General features: G+C 37.9%; 1 protein-coding gene across 1 annotated transcript in view; it reads right to left on the bottom strand.

Moving 5' to 3' along the window:
* COL14A1 (collagen type XIV alpha 1 chain) overlaps window positions 1-21555 on the bottom strand; it is a 274304-nt gene that overhangs the window by 37521 nt on the left and 215228 nt on the right. The window contains exons 42-44 of the mRNA XM_044684203.1: window positions 11315-11368; window positions 9310-9381; window positions 1504-1539 (exon numbers count right to left, since the gene is read on the bottom strand). Of these exons, the coding sequence (XP_044540138.1) occupies window positions 1504-1539; window positions 9310-9381; window positions 11315-11368 (162 nt within the window). The remainder of the gene's footprint in view (window positions 1-1503; window positions 1540-9309; window positions 9382-11314; window positions 11369-21555) is intronic.

Below are 21555 nucleotides of genomic sequence, written 5' to 3'. Positions count from 1 at the left end.
AAAAGGGGAAAATAAGAGCACCTATTTCCTAGGATTTTTGTGAGGATCAAATGAGATGATATTTGTAAAACACTTAACACAGTGCCTGGCACATAGGAAGCACTATATAAATACTCTAAATATAAATAATGTATATAAATACATTATATAAATATAAATATTATTATTGTGGTAAGGGTCATTCTTGAATTGAATTTTGAAGGGAACAATAGGCACAGCCTTATTTCCCAAGGAATTGTAGGGTTTTCCCTGAAGGATAGGGTCTATGAAGCATCCAGATCACTATCAAAAGGTGTGTGGGGAGGTTATGGACCACTCTATTATCATTTTTGATGAATCTAGATAGGACCCCAACCCTATGGTGGATACAGAGAGCCAAGAAGCTTCTATATTCATGTTGTCAGTTTTCCCAGATGCTCTGTTCAAAGAAAAAGCTCATTGGATGCTTCTGGTGTTTAAACCTACAAAAGACACTAAAATGAATGCATAGATTTTATCCAAGTTACCTTGATCATTTCTAATCCCTCTGAAAAGAAAGAGAAGAATCATAACCCAAGGTCTGAGCTTTACTAACCACTGCTGCCAATACCACATAGATTTGCGGCCAATTTTTATTACATAAGATTTCTAATATACTGTTCAGTCAGCTCTTTGATTCTGTGTCTGATTCGGGTGTTACTGGCTCGCCTTTACCTCTCTGGGCTGGAACAAGCCCATCAGGAAAATGAGAATAATATGATGATAATTACACCTTTCTTTGTATAAAGCTTTTAACTTTTTGAAACACTTCTGAAACTATTAAAAGATTTCTTCCACACAACAAGCCTTTAAGAGAGGTAGGACAAGTATAATTATTTCCATTATGTGAAATAATGAGAAAATAGACTTATGGTCTGTTAGCAGAGGTAGTTCTAGAGGCCAGACCCACAGCTCAGGCTCTTGCTTTATCAATTTCCAATATCAAAGGAGGTCCAGGAGGAACCTAATAATGAAAAATAATGACAAGAACCAGCGAATTCTTTAGGAAAAAAACATGTTTGCTATAGCTGATGTAAGAGTTATAATATATATATATATATATAATATATAATATAGCCAGCACTATAATAAAAAGGTTTTTACATGGGGACAAACCCTGAAAACCATGTCTAGAGATGGCAGTACAAAGGGTGCCCTCTTGGATGGGACAGCCAGATCACATAGAACATTTTATGGAGAAGACAGAAATTATGGGATACTGTATGAGGCCACTATTGGGGAAACTAGCATGTACTGGGGTTAAGGAGGAAGGAGTTTACCCCAGTCTTCCTTCTGGGAACTTTCCAACTTAAGTTGTCATTCTTGTTAACCAGATGCTTAAAAGACTCTAAGAGCTGTCAGCACCCTTTAAACTCAGACTTATGAAGGTCAAAGCCAAGTTAAGGTTCTGGCAATTGTCTCAAGACGAAATTTTAGATTCAATGAAGAATCTGACCCTGATGATGAAAGTGATGGTCTACTTACCCGTTCCCCTCTTTCTCCCTTTGCTCCAGGAAGACCCTGAAAGAAATGACAAATAACAGTTACTTTTGAGGTAATCTGGACATCCCCTCCAGCTCTACTCTCTCCCATCTCAGAGTACGATATTGTTTCTAAGTAGAAGGATAGACATAAGCAAGTATAACAACAAATTTCCTCTCAACCTGATTCCGTGGATGATGATGGGATTCAAGTAATTCAGAGACATTGATATTTCTCTTTTAAAAAAAAAGTTAAAGTATTTACATGCTTCCATTAATACTCTTAAAAAAAGTCATTTATATTCCCAGATTTTATTCCTAAATTCATAAATTTAAAGCTGGAAGGGATCTTACAGGCCAACTATTTTGATAGCTTGATTTTAGAGATTTGGAAAATGAGTCAAAGAGATTAAATGATTTGCCTAAAGTCACACAGTTAATATGTATTTCTTTCTTTTTTTAAACACTTACCTTCTGTCTTAGGGCCAATTCTAAGTCAGAAGAGCAGCATGGGCTAGGTAATTGGGTTAAGTAACTTGCCCAGGATCACATAGGAAGTGTCTGAGGCCAGATTTAAACCCAGGTACTCCCAGTTCCTTCAGGGTTCATGTTCTATCCATTCTGTTACCTACCTGTCCCAACTAATATGTACTGGGGGTGGAACTTGAACCCAGGTCCCCTTGACCCTAACACTAGCTCTCTATGCCCTCTGCCATACTGACTCTCAGAAGTGAAAATAGACACCTGAATGTTTTTTAATTGAATTGAACAGACATTGGGAAAGATATCTATTACATGAATTTATTCAAAATAACTCACAGGCAGTGCCAATTGTAGGTAATTTCTAATATGAAAAGGCAGGTACTTTTCAAAATGTCCTACAAATCAGCCACATAATATACACCATTAATTAGTAATTCAATTCAATTTGACAAAAGGAAAGGGGAGAGATAGGGAATACACATTTATTCAACACTTACTATGCATCATATAAAGCAGCTAGGTGGATAGAGCACTGAGCCTGAAGTCGGAAAGATCTGAGTTCAAATCCAGCCTCCGACACTTACTATGTGACCCAGAGCAAGTCATTTAACCTCTGTATATCTCAGTTCTTCATCTGTAAAATGGGGACACTTTGGAGAAGGAAATGGCAAACTACTCTAGAACCTTTGCCAAGAAAATCCATTGAACAAAGTCCACGGAGTCACATAAAATCTGACATGATTGAACAACTACACAACAAGTGTACCAGTTACTGTGCTAAGTGTTTTACAAATATTGTTTCATTTAGTTTTCACAATAACTCTGGAAGGTAATTGCTATTATAACCCTTATTTTACAGTTGAGGAAACTGAGGCATGCAGAAGGTAAATGACTTGCTCAGAATCACAGAGCTAGTAAGTGTCAGAAGCAAGATTTGAACTTAGGACTTTCTGACTCCAGATTCAGTGCTCTATTCACTGAGCCATCCTGCTGTCTTCACAAGCATTTATGGAGCACTTAGTGTATGCAAAATATTATGCAAGGCACTGGGGATACAAAGACAACAAAACATCTATTCTTGAGTTTTTAGGAGAAGGTAGAAAGGATCAGTAGGAGATTTTTGCAAAACAGTGCCCCTGTGTAATAGAAATTATTGTTTATTCTAACTTGTCTGACCCATTTCCTTTGATTTTGCAGAGTAAAGCAAAATAAAATAAAAATTCCTCACCAGGTTAATTCCCATAACTCCACCAAAAGCATACTTTGAGGGAAAACACATATTCCTTGAAGATGCTGAGTAGACTGGTAAAAGTGGCCAATTTTCCTTTGAACTTCAGTAACATTTGAAATGTAAAGAAAAGAAACTACAGTGGTCACATTCATAGAATCTTAGGATGGAAGAGACCTTAACGATCATCCCCTGCCATCTGCTTATTTTATAGTTACCTACAAAATAAATTCTCAAATCCTGAATCACACTTTGAAGTGCCTCCATAATTTGACCTTGGCCTGCCTTTCAAATTTAATCTCATTCTTCCGCTGTACAAACTATTCTTCAGCCAAACTAGACTATTCATTATTCCCTTAACATGAAGTTTCCCCAGAATCACAGAAGAAAAACATATAATCGATCACATGGTTTGATGGGGATATGATTAGGGTTTTAATGTTAAAAGATCACTCTATTGCAAATATGAATAGCATGCAAATAGGTTTTGAACAATGAAATATGTATAACCAAGTGGAATTACTTGTTAGCTCTGGGAAGGGGCAGGGTGGGAAAAATCATGAATCATGTAACCATGGAAAAATATTCTAAATAAAAATTTTTTAAAAATGAGATTTCCCACCTCCATCCCTTGGCCCAGAATTTCCTAACTCCTTTCGTTCTGTTTCTGCCAATCAGAATCTTGTTGTTCAGTTTCAATTGTGTCAACTTTTCATGACTCCATTTGGGGTTTTCTCTAGATCAGGAGGTCTGCCTCATAGGCAAGGATCTGCTGTCAGTTGCTACTGACAATTTGGGCTGCTATAGAAAACTGATTGAAGGAGTGAGTGGTAGCTGTCTATTATCTTAGGGAATTAGGTAGTTAGTGAATCATTTATAGATAGTGTAGGTTAGATAGGCCTGGTGTTTGCGAGGCAAGAAGAAGCTGTCCTTAGAAGACAGAGGTAGTTATTAGGAATTTTATGTATATTTATAGGGTATAAGATTAGTAATTTCTCTTTCCTCTTTTATATCTTTCTATGTATACTTCTTTCTTAAATTAAACAAAGTTTTGGTTTTTTTGTATTAAACAGAACACTAGCCACATCTAGAGAAAGAACTGTGGGAGTAGAAATACAGAAGAAAAACACTTTGTTGAACTCCTACTTTTAACCCTTACACTTTGCAGAGATACTGGAGTAGTTTGCCATTTCCTTCTCCTGCTCATTTTACAGAAAAATAAGATTAATTGACTTGCCCAGAGTCACACCGCTAATAAGTAACTGAGGCCAGATTTGAACTCAGAAAGATGAGTCTTCCTGACTCCTGGCCCAGTGGTCTATCCACTGTGCCAACTCACTGTGCCAATCTTAGAATCTTACCTATCCTTTAAAGCCCAACTCAAATAGCACTTGCTTTAAGGAGCCTTCCCCAAGTGCCTTCCATGTCCTCTTCACTCAGAAGTGATGGACACTGTAGAAAGCACAAGATATAGACTCAAAAGCCCCGAGTTTGAATAAGAATTCTGTCTTTTTAACTATCTGCATGATCTGCCATAATTACTTAACTTTCCTAGGGCTCATTTTTCTCATCTATCAAAAGAGGAAGGACTAAAGGGCCAATGATATCTCTTCCAGTTCTATGCCAGTGGTCCAATAACCTATACTCCTGGCATTCTGCTTGTCCCCTTCTTATGGTGCTCATCATATGCTACTCTATATTTTAATCTTACTTTATTTTTAAATATATGTGTATATATTCATATATATATATATATATATATTCATATATATATATATATGTTCCTTCTAGATCATAGTTTCCTTGAGTGAATTATTCTCCTTTATAGTCTGCCACTGCCCAAGATGGTAGCTTGGATATAGCAATTTAATGAATGATCAATGAATGAATGAAACATTTAGTCCCGGGGAGAGTAAGTGACTTGCCTATGGTCACACAGTTGGTAGTAAAACTAGAATTAAAAATTAGTTCTTCTGACTGGGTTCTCATGTGCTTCAATTCAATTAGTGAGATTATACTGAGAGCTGATAAATGTCTGAATTTGATCCTAAAGTAAAAATGTTCAGATGTTGACTTTATACTGAAAACTAAAAGATTGCAGAAGGGTCCTTTAAATGACTGTCTACCAAGGAGTTGTGAATTGATCCAACCATTCTGGAAGACAATTTGGAACTATGCCTAAAGGGCTTTAATTGATTGCCTGCCCTTTGATCCAGCTATACCACTGCTGGGTTTGTACCCCAGAGAGATAATAAGGAAAAAGACTTGTACAAAAATATACATATAGCCGTGCTCTTTGTGATGGAAAAAGATTGGAAAATGAGGGGGTGTCCTTTGATTGGAGAATGGCTGAACAAATTGTGGTATCTGATGATGAATACTATTGTGCTCAAAGGAATAATAAGCTGTAGGAATTCCATGTGAACTAGAAAGACCTCCAGGAATTGATGCAGAGTGAAAGGAGCAGAACTAGAAGAACATTGTGCACAGAGACTGATACACTGAGGCACATTTGAATGTAATGGACTTCTCTACTAGCAACAATGCAATGATCCAGGACAATTCTGAGGGGCATATGAGAAAGAACACTAGCCACATCCAGAGAAAGAACTGTGGGAGTAGAAATACAGAAGAAAAACATTTCCTTGATCATATGGTTCAATGGGGATATGATTGAGGATGTAGACTCTAAATCAGTGATTCCCTGGTGGGTGCTGCAGTGATCTAGGGAGGCGGTGATGGCCACAGGTGCATTTATCTTTCCTATTAATTGCTATTAAAATTTAAAAATTTTAATTTCCAGAGGGCTAAGTAATATTTTTTCTGGAAAGGGGGTGGTAGGCCAAAAATGTTTGGGAACCACTGCTCTAAATGATCACTTTACTGAAAATAATAATAATATGGAAATGGGTCTTGATCAATGATATGTATAAAACCCAGTTAAATTGCTCATTGGCTACAGGAGTGGGGAGGGAGGAGGAAAGGGAAAGGACATGAATCATGTAACCATGGAAAAATATTCTAAATTAATTAAAATAAAAAATAAAATAAACAACTGTCTACCAAATTCAGCCTTGGATACTTCCTAGCTGCATGACCCTGGGCAAGTCACTTAACCCCAATTCCCTAGCTCTTACTGCTCTTCTGCCTTGGAATCAATACTTAGCATAGATTCTAAGACAGAAGGCAAAGGTTAAAAAAAAGACAAAAAAGGTAAATGTCTTAAAAATAAATCAGTGAATGAATGATTATTTAGGAGAGCACATTCAACTCTGCCTATTTATTAGCTGTCCCCTGTAACTAAGATGCTCTCCCTCCTCACCTGTAACTCCCAGTGTCCCTGGCTTCCTTCAAGACTCAGCTCCAATCACACCTTCTTCAGTTAGTCTTTTTGCTCCACTCCCCAAATGATGTCCTTACCTCCCATTTACACTGAACATATGTTCCCTGCATATAGTTCCTTGCTTATTGTTTCTTGAGTGAATTATTCTCCTTTATAGTCCAACACTGCCCATTGGATATTGGATATATTGGATATAACCCATTGGAATGTTGGCTCCTTGGGGGCAGGGGATGTTTTTGTTTTCTTTGTACCCCTCGTGCCTGGCCCGGTAAATTCTTGCTAACTGCCTGAATGACCAGAAAGAGACCTTGTTCTGGATAGTGAAGCCTTGGGATCTATGATTTACCTTCTGGATAACCTTGGGAAAGTTCATTAATGTCCCTGGGCATCAGTTTTCTCTTCTGTAAAAACAAAGTAGTTGACCTACATACTATCTAAAGCAGAGGTTCTTAACTTGGGATTTACTGATATTTTGATAACCACTTCAGTATCATTGATTTCCTTTGCCATCCTATGTCTTTTATACATTTAAAACCAGTATTCTAAAAAGGTCTCTGTAGGTTTCACCAGACTGCAAAGGGGTCTATGACGCAAAAACATTCCAAGAATCCGTGCTCCAAAATCTCTTATCTCTAAATTCAATGATCATAATCTTAAATGTTTGTACCAGGGATAGTTAGAAGGAATCCATTTTTATGGATAAGAAGATTGAAGTAAAAAGGGGTAGTAACTTGCCCAATATATGACCGAGCTAGGATTTGAAAGATTTCCAGCTTTAAGGAGGCAGCTAAGTGGGATAGAGTGCTGGGTCTGGAGTCAGAAAGACTCATCTTCCTGAATTCAAATATGGCCTCAGACATTTCCTAGCTATGTGACCCAGCCAGGGCAAGCCATTTAATCCTATTTGCCTCAGTTTCCTCATCTGTAAAATGAGCTGGAGAAAGAAATGGCAAACCACTGTAGTATCTCTGCCAAGAAAACCCCAAATGGGGTCATGAAAAGTCAAACATGACTGAAACGAATGAACAACTAAACAACCACTTCCAGCTCTAACTAGCACTTTCTGCTCAGACTACATACACAATTCAAGCAATATTGGGACAGTAGCAGAACTTTCTGCCCCAAGAGGCAAGAGGCATAAAGTAGGCACTTGGCACTGACATGGGAAACATGTTGTCTTGTTCAAGTGTTCCCATGTCTGTCTTATTTGGCCTCGTTTCCTGTTACCTTCCTATTCAGAAGTCCAAGTTAAACCAAGAAAGGCTTCAGAATCCAAACAGGGACCATGATTCACCAAGAATGACAAATAGCTGAGCACAAATTGCTTTATGGCCCCTGGACACAGGGCAAAAGGGAATCTCTGGCCCAGATTGGATTTGGGGGGGCCCTTTTTAATAAGAAAAACTCATGGTCTTTGGGGACTCTGATCTTAAAAACCCTAACTGCTCCCACAGAAGGGGAATCTTGACTGTGACATTCTCAACTTGAAAGAATAAACATAAGGTGTGACTATTTAAAGTAACCCGAGTAATTTTCCCCTGTGGCTCATAACTAACTCCAAAGGCCATTTAAACAGACGTGCCTTGTGAGTAGAAGCCTATAGAGAAATCAAAGTACGTGGATGAAATTGCTGATGATAGGTTTGGCTGGTGCAAATTCTCAGGCAGAGTAAAATTTGGGCAGGCCAGACCATTTTTTTAACCCATAAGAATGAAATGCACTGTGATTTTATATATGAGCGGGCAGAGGTATTTTTTTTGGTGAGGGGCATGGGAAGGGAGGGGATCAGGGAGGGATAGAATGAGAATGTTACAGGAATACTCAGAGACCTTGGCAGATTGGCTCTTCCTGGAGCTAATCACTCCCATCCAATAGCTATTCCCTCCGTTTATCCCCTTACTTCTCATCTCTCCAAAATTATGGTTATATTTGGAACTGCTTATATATTTATATGTTCTTACAGTGAAATTTTTATGTCAGAGAAATATATCATTTAAAAGTTGCTGAATAATATTTATAGCAAGAAAGAATGATTAAGTTATTGATTTCTTTTTAGAATTAGAGGGCATCTAGTCTGCTAACTTCATTTTACATGCCGAAAAACTAGGAATCAAAAAGATTCTCACTTATTTCTTTCTTCTCTCTACTCCATCAAATTTAAAGAGCAGTTTGGAAGATTTCAGAGGTAAAGATAAAAGATAAGTAAATGATGAAGAGCAAAGATGTTGAAGGGAGAATTCCACTCAAGGTATTTGGTTTACATTTTTATTCCTAAAACTGTGTATTTAAGTAAGAGACTTTATCATCACTTTGGCTCTTGGGGGGAAAGAAAATCACATTTTCACTCCATATTTAGATTTTAGAAACACATTCAAATTTCAAATTAGGAGTGAGGCTTTGTCAATGCATCCATATGACCAACATTTCTAATTTTTTAAAATATCAAACTTTACTGAACCAAACCAGGTCTTGACACCGAGCTTGTAAACAAGCATAATTCATGCATTTGTTTTTTATTCTTTCCTGTTGTGGCTGTTAGCTATTATGTCATTTTTAACCATACTTTATATGCACACATGCTTTGTTTTCTCTATTAGACTGAAATTCCAGAAGGAGCTTTCTTTATGATCTTCTTATAGTCTCTAATAAAAGACTCCATGTTCAAGAAATGTTTCTGAGCAACAGAAATGCTAACTGGAATAAATGTCTAGAGATGGCTAGAATTTCATCATGGCTGAACATGTCACAGTACTTACAGGAGGTCCTAGGTCACCTTGTGGGCCAGTGCTTCCTGTGATACCCGGAACTCCTGGTGCTCCTGGGATACCCTAGTAGATGACCAGATAAACAGAGTTAAGATCCACATCTCTTCATCAATAACATTCAAAATACTAACAGTTAAACAAATAACAAACAAAACCCTCAAGTGTTCTCTTCTCTCTCGAATTACTGACCAGTAGTCCATTTTGCATCCCTTCTCCTCCTCCTTATTTCATCTATTCCCCACTTCCATGAAAATAGAAGACCAAATTCTTTCTTTTTTCTTTTTTTTTTTAAAAGCTCTTACCTTCCATCTTAGAATCAATACTGTGTATTTGTTCTAAGGCAGAAGAGTGATAAGAGCTAGGCAATGGGGGTCAAGTAACTTGCCCAAGATCCAAATAGTTAGGAAGTATTTGAAGTCAAATTTGAACCCAGGACCTCCAATTTCTAGACCCGTTTCTCAACCCACTGAGCCACTTAGCTGCCTTCGAGGACCAGTTACTGAGTAGATTCTACTCCTGAAGTCAGAAGAGATTTCACCAAATCTGTGCCCCATTTATATCCAAAGGAAAAATGAATAAATGGGTTTGATCAATTGCTAATGTGAGGAAATCATCAAAACATACAGACTGCAAATCAGTAACTATATTTACAATAGATGTCATATAATATTATATTTAAATGCTGTTATAGCTTACTAAGGCAGCTGCTGCCTCTGTCCAATTTTTCTGCTCTCTCCATCTCCTCATATATCCAAATCAGCTTGATAATTAAATAATGGTATTTCCAATGAACACATTGTCTGGCATACATTTTCATCTGAGTTAAGAAATCTGAAATTCTCAGAAGTGTGATTCTTTTTTGCAATATCATGTGCCAGTGCAATGGTTCTGTCAGCAAATAATTTGCAAATGACTAATTTCCCATGAGTGAAAAGTGCAACTTCAGCATTTTATCAGATAATGATTCATTTTCTTTAGAAGAAGGAACCAAGCTACCAACACCAGCTAGGGAACAACCGTGCTCATTTTTTTAGAATAATAATAACAATAACACAATAAAAATAATTCACATTCAAGTAGCTCCTTGAGGTTCCCAAAGACTTTCCATACTTAAGAGAGTCTGGTTTGAACAATGAAGAGAACACTACTAAGAGTGAATATCTAGTAGGCTTATAACAAATATTTCTTGAACTTAATCAGAGCCCTAACTAGAGCAGGGCATTCTTGGCTCTATCCTAGGGTGCTAACATCATGAGGGAGCATACTTCCTCCTCTTGCTCCATAGCTTGAGTCTTCTCCTAGTTCTGGGCCAAAGAAGATCTCCAGCATCTGGATGGATCCTATAGTGAAATTATGGGACAATATGGACCAAAGTCACAACAGATGGGTAGCATGGGTGGATTGTGAGCTGTATCAGCAGAAGGAACTCCTAAATCAATGAGATCATATAACTATTTGAGTGTGTTCAGGAGAATGTTCTGTTCAAGATCAAAGGGAGGTCCTTCAAAGTGAAACAGCCAAAAAGCAAACAAACCCACTTTGGTCTCAGAACCTTTTCTCTACGTCTACCCTGACAGTCAGAGACAATGGGATTTATTTTTGATGTTATTAAGTATGAACTGAGTAGCACTTACTACTTTTGGATCAGCAGCCTATATGGTATGAACAACCAGCCTTTCCTAGCAGAAAGCAATACCTTTCAATAAGATACAGAAATATTGGAATCATAGAATGGTAAAGTTGGAAGGGGCCTTTTGTTACCTAGTACAATATCATCTTTTTCCCCCCCATAAATGAGGAAACAGGACGCTTACATCCACAGTCAATCTCTCTTTCACAGCTGCAGAAATGTATATTTAAGTTATAATAATAAAATAATAACAATAAACAACATGATGTGGTGCTTTAAGGTTCATAAAAATGTACATTATCTCTGGAAAAGAAAAGAAAACAATAGTTAAGAAAATCTATCCTTTCAGATACTGCAGACACTTACAATTGGTCCAGGGGGTCCTGGGGGGCCAGTGGGTCCATCCTTACCAGTCAGGCCCTAGAATAAAGAAATACAACATATATAAATCATTCTTTAGCATGAGGCTTTCAGAAAAGACTTTACAAATTTTGGGGAGCTAAGATCTGTTGTTTATTCTGGGCTCCTAAGGAATGGTTTCTTTCAAACCCTTCAGGAGAATGTTTTTTTGGCAGCATCTTTGTGTCCCTTGGCTGCTTTAAATGGTGCTCTGTGGGACTTTAAGGTGTAAAAATTACCACTTAAAAACTTAAACAGGAACTAGTTTCCGGAATGGATTTTTACAAAATTAAGCATAACAACTAAGAAGGGAGCCATTCCCTTGGTAAATAATAACCAGGTGAGAAGATAAATTAATAACTATGATTGCCCAAGGACCTTAGATTGGAAATCTCTTTACCAGAAGGCAATATTGCTAATCAGGTACTATGGAGAATCTGAGAATCTAAAGAAAAGATAAGTAAAAGTTTCTTTAGTCTGGGTCTGTGATTTCATTGTAATGGGACCCTTCAGAGGAGGGTTCCTTCTCTTCCTTGATACGGATAAGTTATCTATAACTTACAGACTTCCATAGTTGCCCAAGGACACTGAAAACTTAACTGATGTGCTCATGGATACAAGCCAAATAAATACTGATGGCAGAATTTGTACTCAAGTTTTCTCAGTACCAAAGCTAATATTCTCAACTATGCTACACCATATCTCTATGCTTATTAGTGCTGAAAGTTAAAAAGTGGACTGCCTACTCTTATATGGCTGGCGTATGGGACTGGTTGGGATCCACATGAAACTCCACTAGAACACTGTTGGCCAATCTTCCATTTATAATATTGTTTCTAAGGAACTAACTGACCCTATTAAGTTGTTTCACTTAACATTGTGGATTCAAGCAATCACTTAACAGGATTAGCAATAATAGTCTTCCTCTTCAAGTTATTTACAAAAGAGTTGATCTTCCAATAAGTGCCACCATTTATATTTCACTAAGGTTTGACAAGTGTTTATTAAATATCTTCTATGAGCCATATACTGAGCTAGGTACTGGGGACTAAAATTGGAACAGTCCCTGCTCTCAAAGAACTTACATTCTACAAGGGGCATAGATAGCCAGTGATGGGCTGGTCAATGTTTAATAATTGGCTCTCCCCCCCAAAAAAATCCAAAAACAAAAAAACCTGAGGATACACTTTTAAGCTGACTCTGCATTATTAATATTTCTCTGTCTCTTAAGTCTGTAGACTCTAGACAATCAGCCAAAGAATAAATCAAGCCTTGATTAAGAAAACTGGACAATCTCCATATAAATGCTCACACTAAAAATATAGCAATCAGCTCTTGAGAGCTTGTTCAAGCTGGCTCCAGCACACCCTTGGGCATGTGGCATGTTCACAGATAAGAACCAAGAGAATAAAAATAAAATACATGGGGGCAGCTAAGTGACTCAGTGGACAGAGAGCCAAGTCTGGGGATGGGAGGTCCTGGGTTCAAATTTAGTCTCCCCCATGTCCTAGCTGGGTGACCCTGGGCAAGTCACTTAACTCCACTTGCCTAGCTCTTACTTCTTTTTCTGCCTGGGAACTGATACTTAATATTGATTAAAAGATAGAAAGTAAGGCTTTAAAAAATAAACAAAATAAAATACACAGTGATTTGGGAAGGGAATAATATAGGAATCACTAGAGGAATTAGGAAAGGCCTCTTACAAGAAATAGCATTTGAGCTGGATTTTAAAGGTACTACAGGGTTCTAAGAGGCAGGTGAGAAGAAAGAGAACATTCCACACAGAGGGAACAACTTGTATAAGGAATAGAAGATGGAACAGCAAGAAGTCCAATTTAACTATATTATAGTATTAATGAGGAGGAATAATATGCAATTAGTCTGCAAAAATGAGCTGGGGTCCAATTGTGATGTGCACTAAATCAGTGGTAACAAATTCAAATAGAAATTTAATTCCTGGAGGGGCCACATGTTGATGAAAACTACCCATAAATTAGCATTATTTGTTTTTTACTGTATTTTTGTTTATTTTGTTAAGCATTTCCCAATTATGATTTTAATATGGTTCAGAGTAAAGTTTTGTGGGCTTCATGTGGCCAGCTATCTTTGAGTAATTTGATACCTCATTTGACACCTAAATAAGAGGGGCAGGTAGGCAGCTCAGTGGATAGAGAGCCAGGCCTGGAGTCAGAAGGACTTGAGTTCAAATCTGGCTTTAGACACTTTTTAGCTATGTGGTCCTGGGCATGTCATTCAACCCTGTTTGACTAGCCCTTGCCCTTCTGCCTTAAGAGTTGCTACTAAGTCAAAAAGTAAAGGTTAAAAAAAATCTAAATGAGAAAGAGGTATTTGCATTTTAACTTAAAGACTATGGAGAACCTCTGCCATTTTTTGAGCAAAGTAGTGATGTGGTCAGATGTGCACTTTATGAATACCAATTTGGAGAATGCTTTGAGGAGTGGAGTTTTGGATAAATGGAGACCAATTAGGAGAACCTTAAAATAATAATAATAAATAACAGTTAACATTTATATAAGGCCTACTATTGGCCAGGCACTGTGCTAAGAACTTTTCAGTTATTATCTCATTTGATTCTCACACCAACTTTACAAAGTAGATACAATCATGATTCCCATTTTACAGAGCTTTTGTTGTTCAGTCACGTCCTACTTTTCATGATCTCATGCACCATAGCACTCCAGGCCCTCAATCCCCCCAAATCTGTGCAAGTTCATGCTCATTGTTCCCACGGCACTGGCTCGCCATCTCATCCTGTCATCCCCTTCTCCTTTTGCCTTTTTCCAACATCAAGGTCTCATCCAATGAGTCCTGTCTTCTCATTATGTGGCCAAAATATTTAAGCTTCAACTTCAGTATTTGACTTTCCAGTGAAGAGTCTTAATTAATTAATTCCTTTAAGTCTTGACGGTTTTGATCCCCTTGCTGTCCAAGGGACTCTCTTTCTAAAGTCTTTTCCAGCACCACAATTTGAAAGCATTGATTCTACAGCACTCAGCTTTCCTTATAGTCCAGTTCTCACAACCATACATGGCTGTTGGAAAAAGCATAGCTTTGGCTATACGGATTTTTGTCAGCAGTGTGATGTCTCTGCTTTGTAGTATGCTGTCCAGATTTGCCATAGATTTCCTTCCAAGAACCAAGCATCTTTTAATTTCATGGCTACATCGGCCATCTGCAATGATCTCTGAGCCTAGAATATTAAATCTGACACTACTTCCATTTCTCCTCCTTCTATTTGCCAGGAAGTGATAGAACCAGTTGCCAAGATCTTAGTTTTCTGATGTTAAATTTCAAGCTAGCTTTTATATTCTCTACTTTTACCCCCATCAAGAGGCTTCCTAATTCTTCTTCACTTTCTATCATCAGAGTAGCATAAACTGAGGCAAAAGTGAAGTCACCTATCCAGGAGCACATAGTTAATGTGTCTGAGGCTGCATTCAAACTTATCTCCCCGACTTCAGGTCCAATGGTCTGTCTACTGTGCCATCTAAGGACCTGTACTAAGGCAAATGGGATATGAATAATGAGAAAGGAGATATATATATATGTATATATATATATGTACATATATATATACTAGATGTTAAGGAGAAAATACTTGGCAACTGGTATGGGGTAAGAGAAATAAATCGAAGAGTAATGGATGACTGCTAGGCTGTGAATCCCAGGGGTTGGGGGACTGGAAAAATGGCAACATCTTCAAGATAAGTAGAGTATTTAAGAGGAAGGCTAGGTTAAGGGGAAGAGACTGAGTTCTGTTTTGAACATGTTGAATTTGAAATGTCTATGTTGCGTCCAACTGGAAAAGTCAAAGTAGACAGTCGAAGATGCATCACTGATGATCAGGAGAGAGATGTGAGCTGGATATATAGATCTGGGAGGCAACTATTTAGAGACGACAATTGAATCATCCACATTAAATTAGAAGCTGATGAGATCACCATGGGAGTGAACAGGGAAAGAAGAGGAGAGGACCCAGAAAAGAGCCCTGCAATACACTCGGGAATAGTAGACCAGACAGGAAAAATGATCCTATAAAGGCAAGTTCTGACAGAAATTAAGACAACAATGAAAACCTGGGGAGGAGAGAGGAACTAGAATAAAAAGGGGTGGCCAACACTTGTAAGCATTGTGCAAAGGTCAAAAGGATGAAGATGGAGAATGATCAATTGGTCATCTAATCTAAAACCTTCATTTAAAGACCAAACACTAGAGAAGTCAGGAGACCTGCTGAATAAGGAAAAGGAAAACGAATTTAATTACTAATATTCCCTATTAGGAAGTTTCTCTTATGATACAATGACCTCTGAGCTCATTTTCAACCATCTAAGAAAACATTAAAAGATAACTTTTATGGGCTTTGATCTTCTAAAGATGTAAAAGACTAAATATTAAAAAGTCAAACACACATACATACACAGCCACATCACTCCAATATGCACTCATTCTCAGCCTGCTTCCTCAATGTCTTCCCAGGGAATAAGACTTCAAAAGAAACTTGATGCAATGGGACTTACAGAGGGAGGAGAGACAGACCCATAGCGTAACTGTTTTCAATTCTGACTTCAGATAATAGCATCATTCTGATATAGTTCAAGAGGGGAATAAATAAACCATGCCCTTCCCCCTAAACTTATGCAAAGGGTTTAGAAATAACCATCCCATGGTGCTAGGTTTGAGTACAGGGATTAAATTGCCACGTGTACAATCTGAAGGAAAGTATCTGATGGCCCCTGACTTTTAAAAAAGCATTGACTAACCAACCACATGTGTTTAAACTTCAGAGAAGGGAATTAAAGGTTGTTCTTGACACAGACCCTGTTTGTGCTTTGGCTCAAACTCATTGAATCATAGAATTGCACAATCTCTGACTTGGAAGGGCTCTTGGAGACCACGTGGTCTAGCCCATAATTGACATGCCCAGTAAAGGGTTATTCAACATTTACATAAGGACTTCCAACAACAGGGCACTCACTACTTCCCAGTGAAGTCCAATTCTACAGACTAGTTCTAGTCATTTGTATTTTTTCTCACTCTGGAAGATTCTCTGCCTCTACAGCCACCTTATCTCATTGGTGAGCCCCTTCCATAACCACCATTTTGAGGGAGAACTTGGGCCAGCCATCTTTCACTCTAGGTTTCACCATCTCACTCCTTCAAATCACAATGGGAGGTGCCCAGTCTTTCCACCCCTATTACCTCTAGTTTTTAGCTCCCTTTCATATTTTATTGTCCCAATTTAGAATGTAAGCTTCTTGAGGACAGAAAGGTTTTTTTTCCACTAGTATTTGTATTCCCAGTACTTAGCACAGTATCTTGCATTTAGTAAGTGCTTAATAAATGCTTGTTGATAAGACTTACACCAAATTGGCTTCTCTACAATTTTCTACTCTTTTCCCCCAATTCCAGGCAGAACAAGTCTTTTCCTTTTTCAACATAATAAATCTTTAAATACTTGAAAATAATTCTAATGACCCCTCTAAGTATTTTCTTCTCTAGCTTAAAAATTCCTAGGTCCTTCAATTAATCTAGTCACCCTAGTATTAAAGATTTAGAACTGGAAGAAACATTACTAGCCTTATAGTCTAATCTCCTCATTTTATAGATGAGAAACTGAGCCCCATAAAAGTTATAAGTGATTTGCCATAGGGCCCAAAGATAATATAGAATTCTTTCCACTATCCTATATCCTCCAGATCATCCAGAAGAGATTATATAAAGAAGCATCAGTTTACCCCAAAATCTTCTTGCCTAGTTTTTCTGAAACTAAAACTGAAGTTCAGTGTATTCCCTTGCACTACCATCTTTAATTTTGTAATAATAGTATGTATATCTGAACATTTGTATACTGTGAATACCAACAGAGAAGGCTGCCATATCATGGTTGTCTCTCTCTAATTATCTTATTTTATTTATTTTTTTTTATCTTTCCTTGACTTGCCAAATGTCACACCGCTAGAAAGTATATGAGGTTCAATTTGAACTCAGGTCCTCCCAACTCAAGATCTGGTGTTCTATCTGCTGTGCTGCCTAGCTGCTCCTTTGTCTCTTACTTTAAATAAATTCAAACAAACAACAACAACAAAAAACAACATTATTTATAAAATTTTAGGGAGAGTTTCATTACATTTCTCTTTTTTTTTTTGAAGCCCTAGAGAACAAAGCAGCCTTTCATTGTACATCTAGCCAGCTAATTTTTTCCCCTTTTGCATTGCCAGCATTCTCAAATTTGAAAACTTGTTTACATTACCCAAGATGACCTCTTCCTTTAAAATCTTATTGCTCACACCATCTTTCTTGCTTAAAACTGACTTCCTACCTATCTCTATCTGTTAAAGTCTTTTTTCCAAAGCCCAATTCAAGTGTGACCTTCTCCAGGAAACCTTCTCCCTCCTCCCCAAACAAGTTCTCTTCCTTTCTCAGGTTTCTCTTAGCCCCATCCCTGGGCCTCTCTTTGCATTTATCTCAGTAGTTCAGCATTTTTTTTTTCAGTCATGTCCAACTCTTCATGACCCTACTTGGGGTTTTCTTGGCAAAGATACTGGAGAGGTTGCCATTTCCTTCTCCAGCTCATTTTACAGATGAAGAAACTGAGGCAAACAGAGTTAAATGACCTGCCTGGAGTCACAAAATTATTAAGTATCTGAGACAGGATTTGAACTCAGGAATATCCTCACTGGCACGCCATCCTCCAAACTACTTAGCTGTTCCTGCATTTATTTCAGCCTCTTTTAATTCAGTTATTTGTGTGCATAGTTTTCCTCTTATAGGAATAGGATCATAGAATCATAGATCTTAAGCTAGACAGGATCTCAGAAGTCATATAACCCAATTCCCTCCCATTTTTCAGATGATTGAAACTGAGGCCCAGTGAGGTTAAGTTAGTTATCCCAGGTCACACACGCAGTAAAAAGTAGTACTATATCATGCTGCTTCTCTATTGTAAGCAATTTGAAATAGGGTATGTATCATCTATTTTTATATCCAAAGTTTCTAGAAATGCCATGCACACAGTGGGTGCTTAATGAATGTTTGTCGAATTCAATTTAATTATTTACTGTAGAATTCAATTCATATCCTGTTGTGATTATGTGTGCATGTTGTCAGACATCTTAGTCCCTTTTTCCATCTTAATAAGAACAAGAATTGCAGAAAAAAAGTTAGAATACAAAAGCTATAAAATGACTAAAAATCAAACTATTTTTAATGTATTCAGGATGGGAAGAATAAACAGCAAATTCAAGCATTATGATTCTGTTTATCTTAATTGTTTTAAGTAGGGGCTTCTGTCTTAATTAGTGTGATTGCACATGGAAATGGGCTTTCATTTTCCTAACCTTTTAACATCTTACTTTGGAGAGTCAGAAGCAACAAATCAGAGCTGACATCAACGATGCCCTGCATAGAGGTGATTTGCCAGCACTGAAGGGTACTAATTAGAACAGAACTGTTGGGACGTGCAGATGTTGGATGACAGAATTGAATATCTGAGCACTTCATGTGGAAGAGGGATCAGATTTGTTCTGGTTGGCTGTAAGGGCAGAAGGAGGATTAATAAATAGAATCTAAGGAGAGATAGATTTGGGCTAAGTATGAGGGAAAAGCTTCCTAATAATTGTAGCTGCTCATAAATGTAATGGACTGTCTCGGCAATGAAGGGAACTCCACAACACGATGTCTTCAAACAGGCTAGACAACTTCTCATTACTGATGTTATGGAATGGATTAATGCTTCAGGGTGGGGTCGGAAGGGATTACCCTTGAGGTCCCCATAGACATTTTTGGTTTGGGTAGAAAAATGTAGAGGGCAGCTAGGTAGTACAGTGGATAGAGCGTCAGACCTGGAGTCTGGAGGACTGGGGTTCAAATCTGACCTCAGACACGTCCTAGCTGTGTGACCTTGGGTAAGTCCCTTAACCCTGGTTCCCTAGACTGTCAATCTTCTGTCTTAGAATAGACACTAAGGGAAGTGAAGAAAAGAGAAAGAGAGAGGGAGAAGTGGGAGAGAGGGAGAGAAGGAAAGAAGGAGGGAGAGAGGAAAAAGAAGAAGGAGAAGAAAAGAAGGAGAAGCTGTTATTTTAAGTTTCTCTAAAAAGCTGGTATAGAGGGATCCTAAGTGGAGGAACCCCAAGAAATGAGGACTGACTCCTCTAAGGACATTTTGTATATGTTGTTGTTCAGTCATTTTTTAGTCATTTCTGACGTTTCCTGACCCTACTTGGAGTTTTCTTGGTCAAGGTACTGGAGTGGTTTGCCATTCCCTTCACGAGAAATGGAGTCAAAAATGTTTAAGTGACTTGCTCAGGGTCACACAGCTAATGAGTGTCTGAGGATGGTTTGGAACTCACAAAGATGAGTCTTCCAGACCTGGAGTTCTCTCCATTGCAACACCTAGCTGCCCTCTACATTTTTTACTTACAACATTAAAATCAAAGAACAGAGCTACATGGACTTCTGAGAAACAAAACCCAGCAGTCCCGCCTGATATGTGACTCTAGGAAATATCCATTCAATAGACAGAGTCACTATATCAGTTTGGTGTATCTCCAGTCCCTGTTACTGCATTAAGCTCTCTTCCCACATATCCAACTGCCTCTGTTTAATGGATAAGAATCCCTGTAGGTCCCTGTTATCATATGTTATTGCATTTTTATTTATTTTGCCAACTCTCAACCAATTACATTTACTAGGATGATTTGTCATTTCCTTCTCCAGTTCTTTTTATAGATGAGGAAACTGAGGCAAAAGGGGTTAAGTGACTTGCCCAGAATCACACAACTAGTGAGTATCTGAGACCAGATTTGAACTCACAAAGATGAGTCTTCCTGACTCCAGGGCTAGGGTTCTCTCCACTGTGTCACCTAGCTGCTCCACAATCTTTAATCATTGCCTATTGCTTATTGGAAAAGTTCAAAGTCTTTTACTTGGAATTCTAAGAGTTCTCAACCTGGTGTCACCCTTGGTTTCCAGCTATTGGATATTAGTCTTTTTCATACATTCTATTTTCCATCCAAACTAAACAGTCCTGGTCCCACCCCATGCTTCCAATACTCTCTTGATTTCCTTCCTCCATAATGTTGTTAAAGCTTTCCATATGTTCCCATTGTTTTATTTTTATACAATTCAAATTTCATATAACAAACAACTCTGCCTTGTTTGTCAATATACCTTTCTGTACCTCTTTCTGCTCTCATCTACTGAAATTCTACCTCCTCAAATCTATCTCCTCAATGAAGTTTTGCCTCATTCTACTGGTTGGATCTTGCCCTTCTAGATTTCAAATGTTGCTTTGTCTTTTAACATCTTTAAGAATTTTATGTTGTAATATTTTAAATTATCTGTTTTTTTTATCTTAGCTTCCGATTAGACTTTAAGTTACCTGAAGGTAGAGGCTGTGTAGTGTTTAAAGTTTACCTCCCCTAGTGCCCTGTCCATAATGACAATAAATACTTATCGAATTTTTAAAGTTGATAGACTGATTAGGCATCCCATGGCATAAAATCGAAGAACATTTAAGCTTCTTGGTAGCCTATGAATATTTAGCCTGTTAGATTTCTTAATTCTGGATCATATTTTCTACTGTCCTCTGCTGTGCCAAGCTTGCTTTGAATTTTCAAGTATTAAGACATATATTGATTTGATTTGGAGGGACCTAAAAGGTGCTTAAAAAAATCCTTGCCTTCTGTCTGAGTATTAATTCTAAGACATAAGAGCAGAACAGGCTAGGCAATAAGTGACTTGCCAAGGGTCACATTGCTAGGAAGTACCTGCAGACAGATTTGAACCCAAGTAAAAGATTCTTAATTCTCTGTAATAGATATTATCCCATAAGTTGTGATTATCTTCATGGTGACCTTTTTCCTTATGCTTATCACAAGTACAGCAAAATGGAAGGGTCAAATAGCCTCCCGGAATGAATGAATGAATGATAAAGCATTCATTTAAGTGTCCTCTATGTGCCAGAAACTATGCTTAGCAGTAGGAATAAATATATAAGCAAGGAAAACGGTCCCTGCCCACCAGGAACTTTCTAATGGGGGAAGATAAGGACAAGTCAAAGGCAAAAGCTCACTAGTGGAGCTCTGGGCAGCATGTGTGTGTGTGTGTGTGTGTGTGTGTGTGTGTGAGAGAGAGAGAGAGAGAGAGAGAGAGAGAGAGAGAGAGAGAGAGAGAGAGAGAGAGAGAGA

This window comes from Gracilinanus agilis, chromosome 1, assembly GCF_016433145.1.
Source record: "Gracilinanus agilis isolate LMUSP501 chromosome 1, AgileGrace, whole genome shotgun sequence".
Lineage (NCBI taxonomy): Eukaryota > Metazoa > Chordata > Mammalia > Didelphimorphia > Didelphidae > Gracilinanus > Gracilinanus agilis.
Note: the sequence above shows the minus strand (reverse complement) of the source record. Positions and strands in the feature narration are given on the sequence as shown.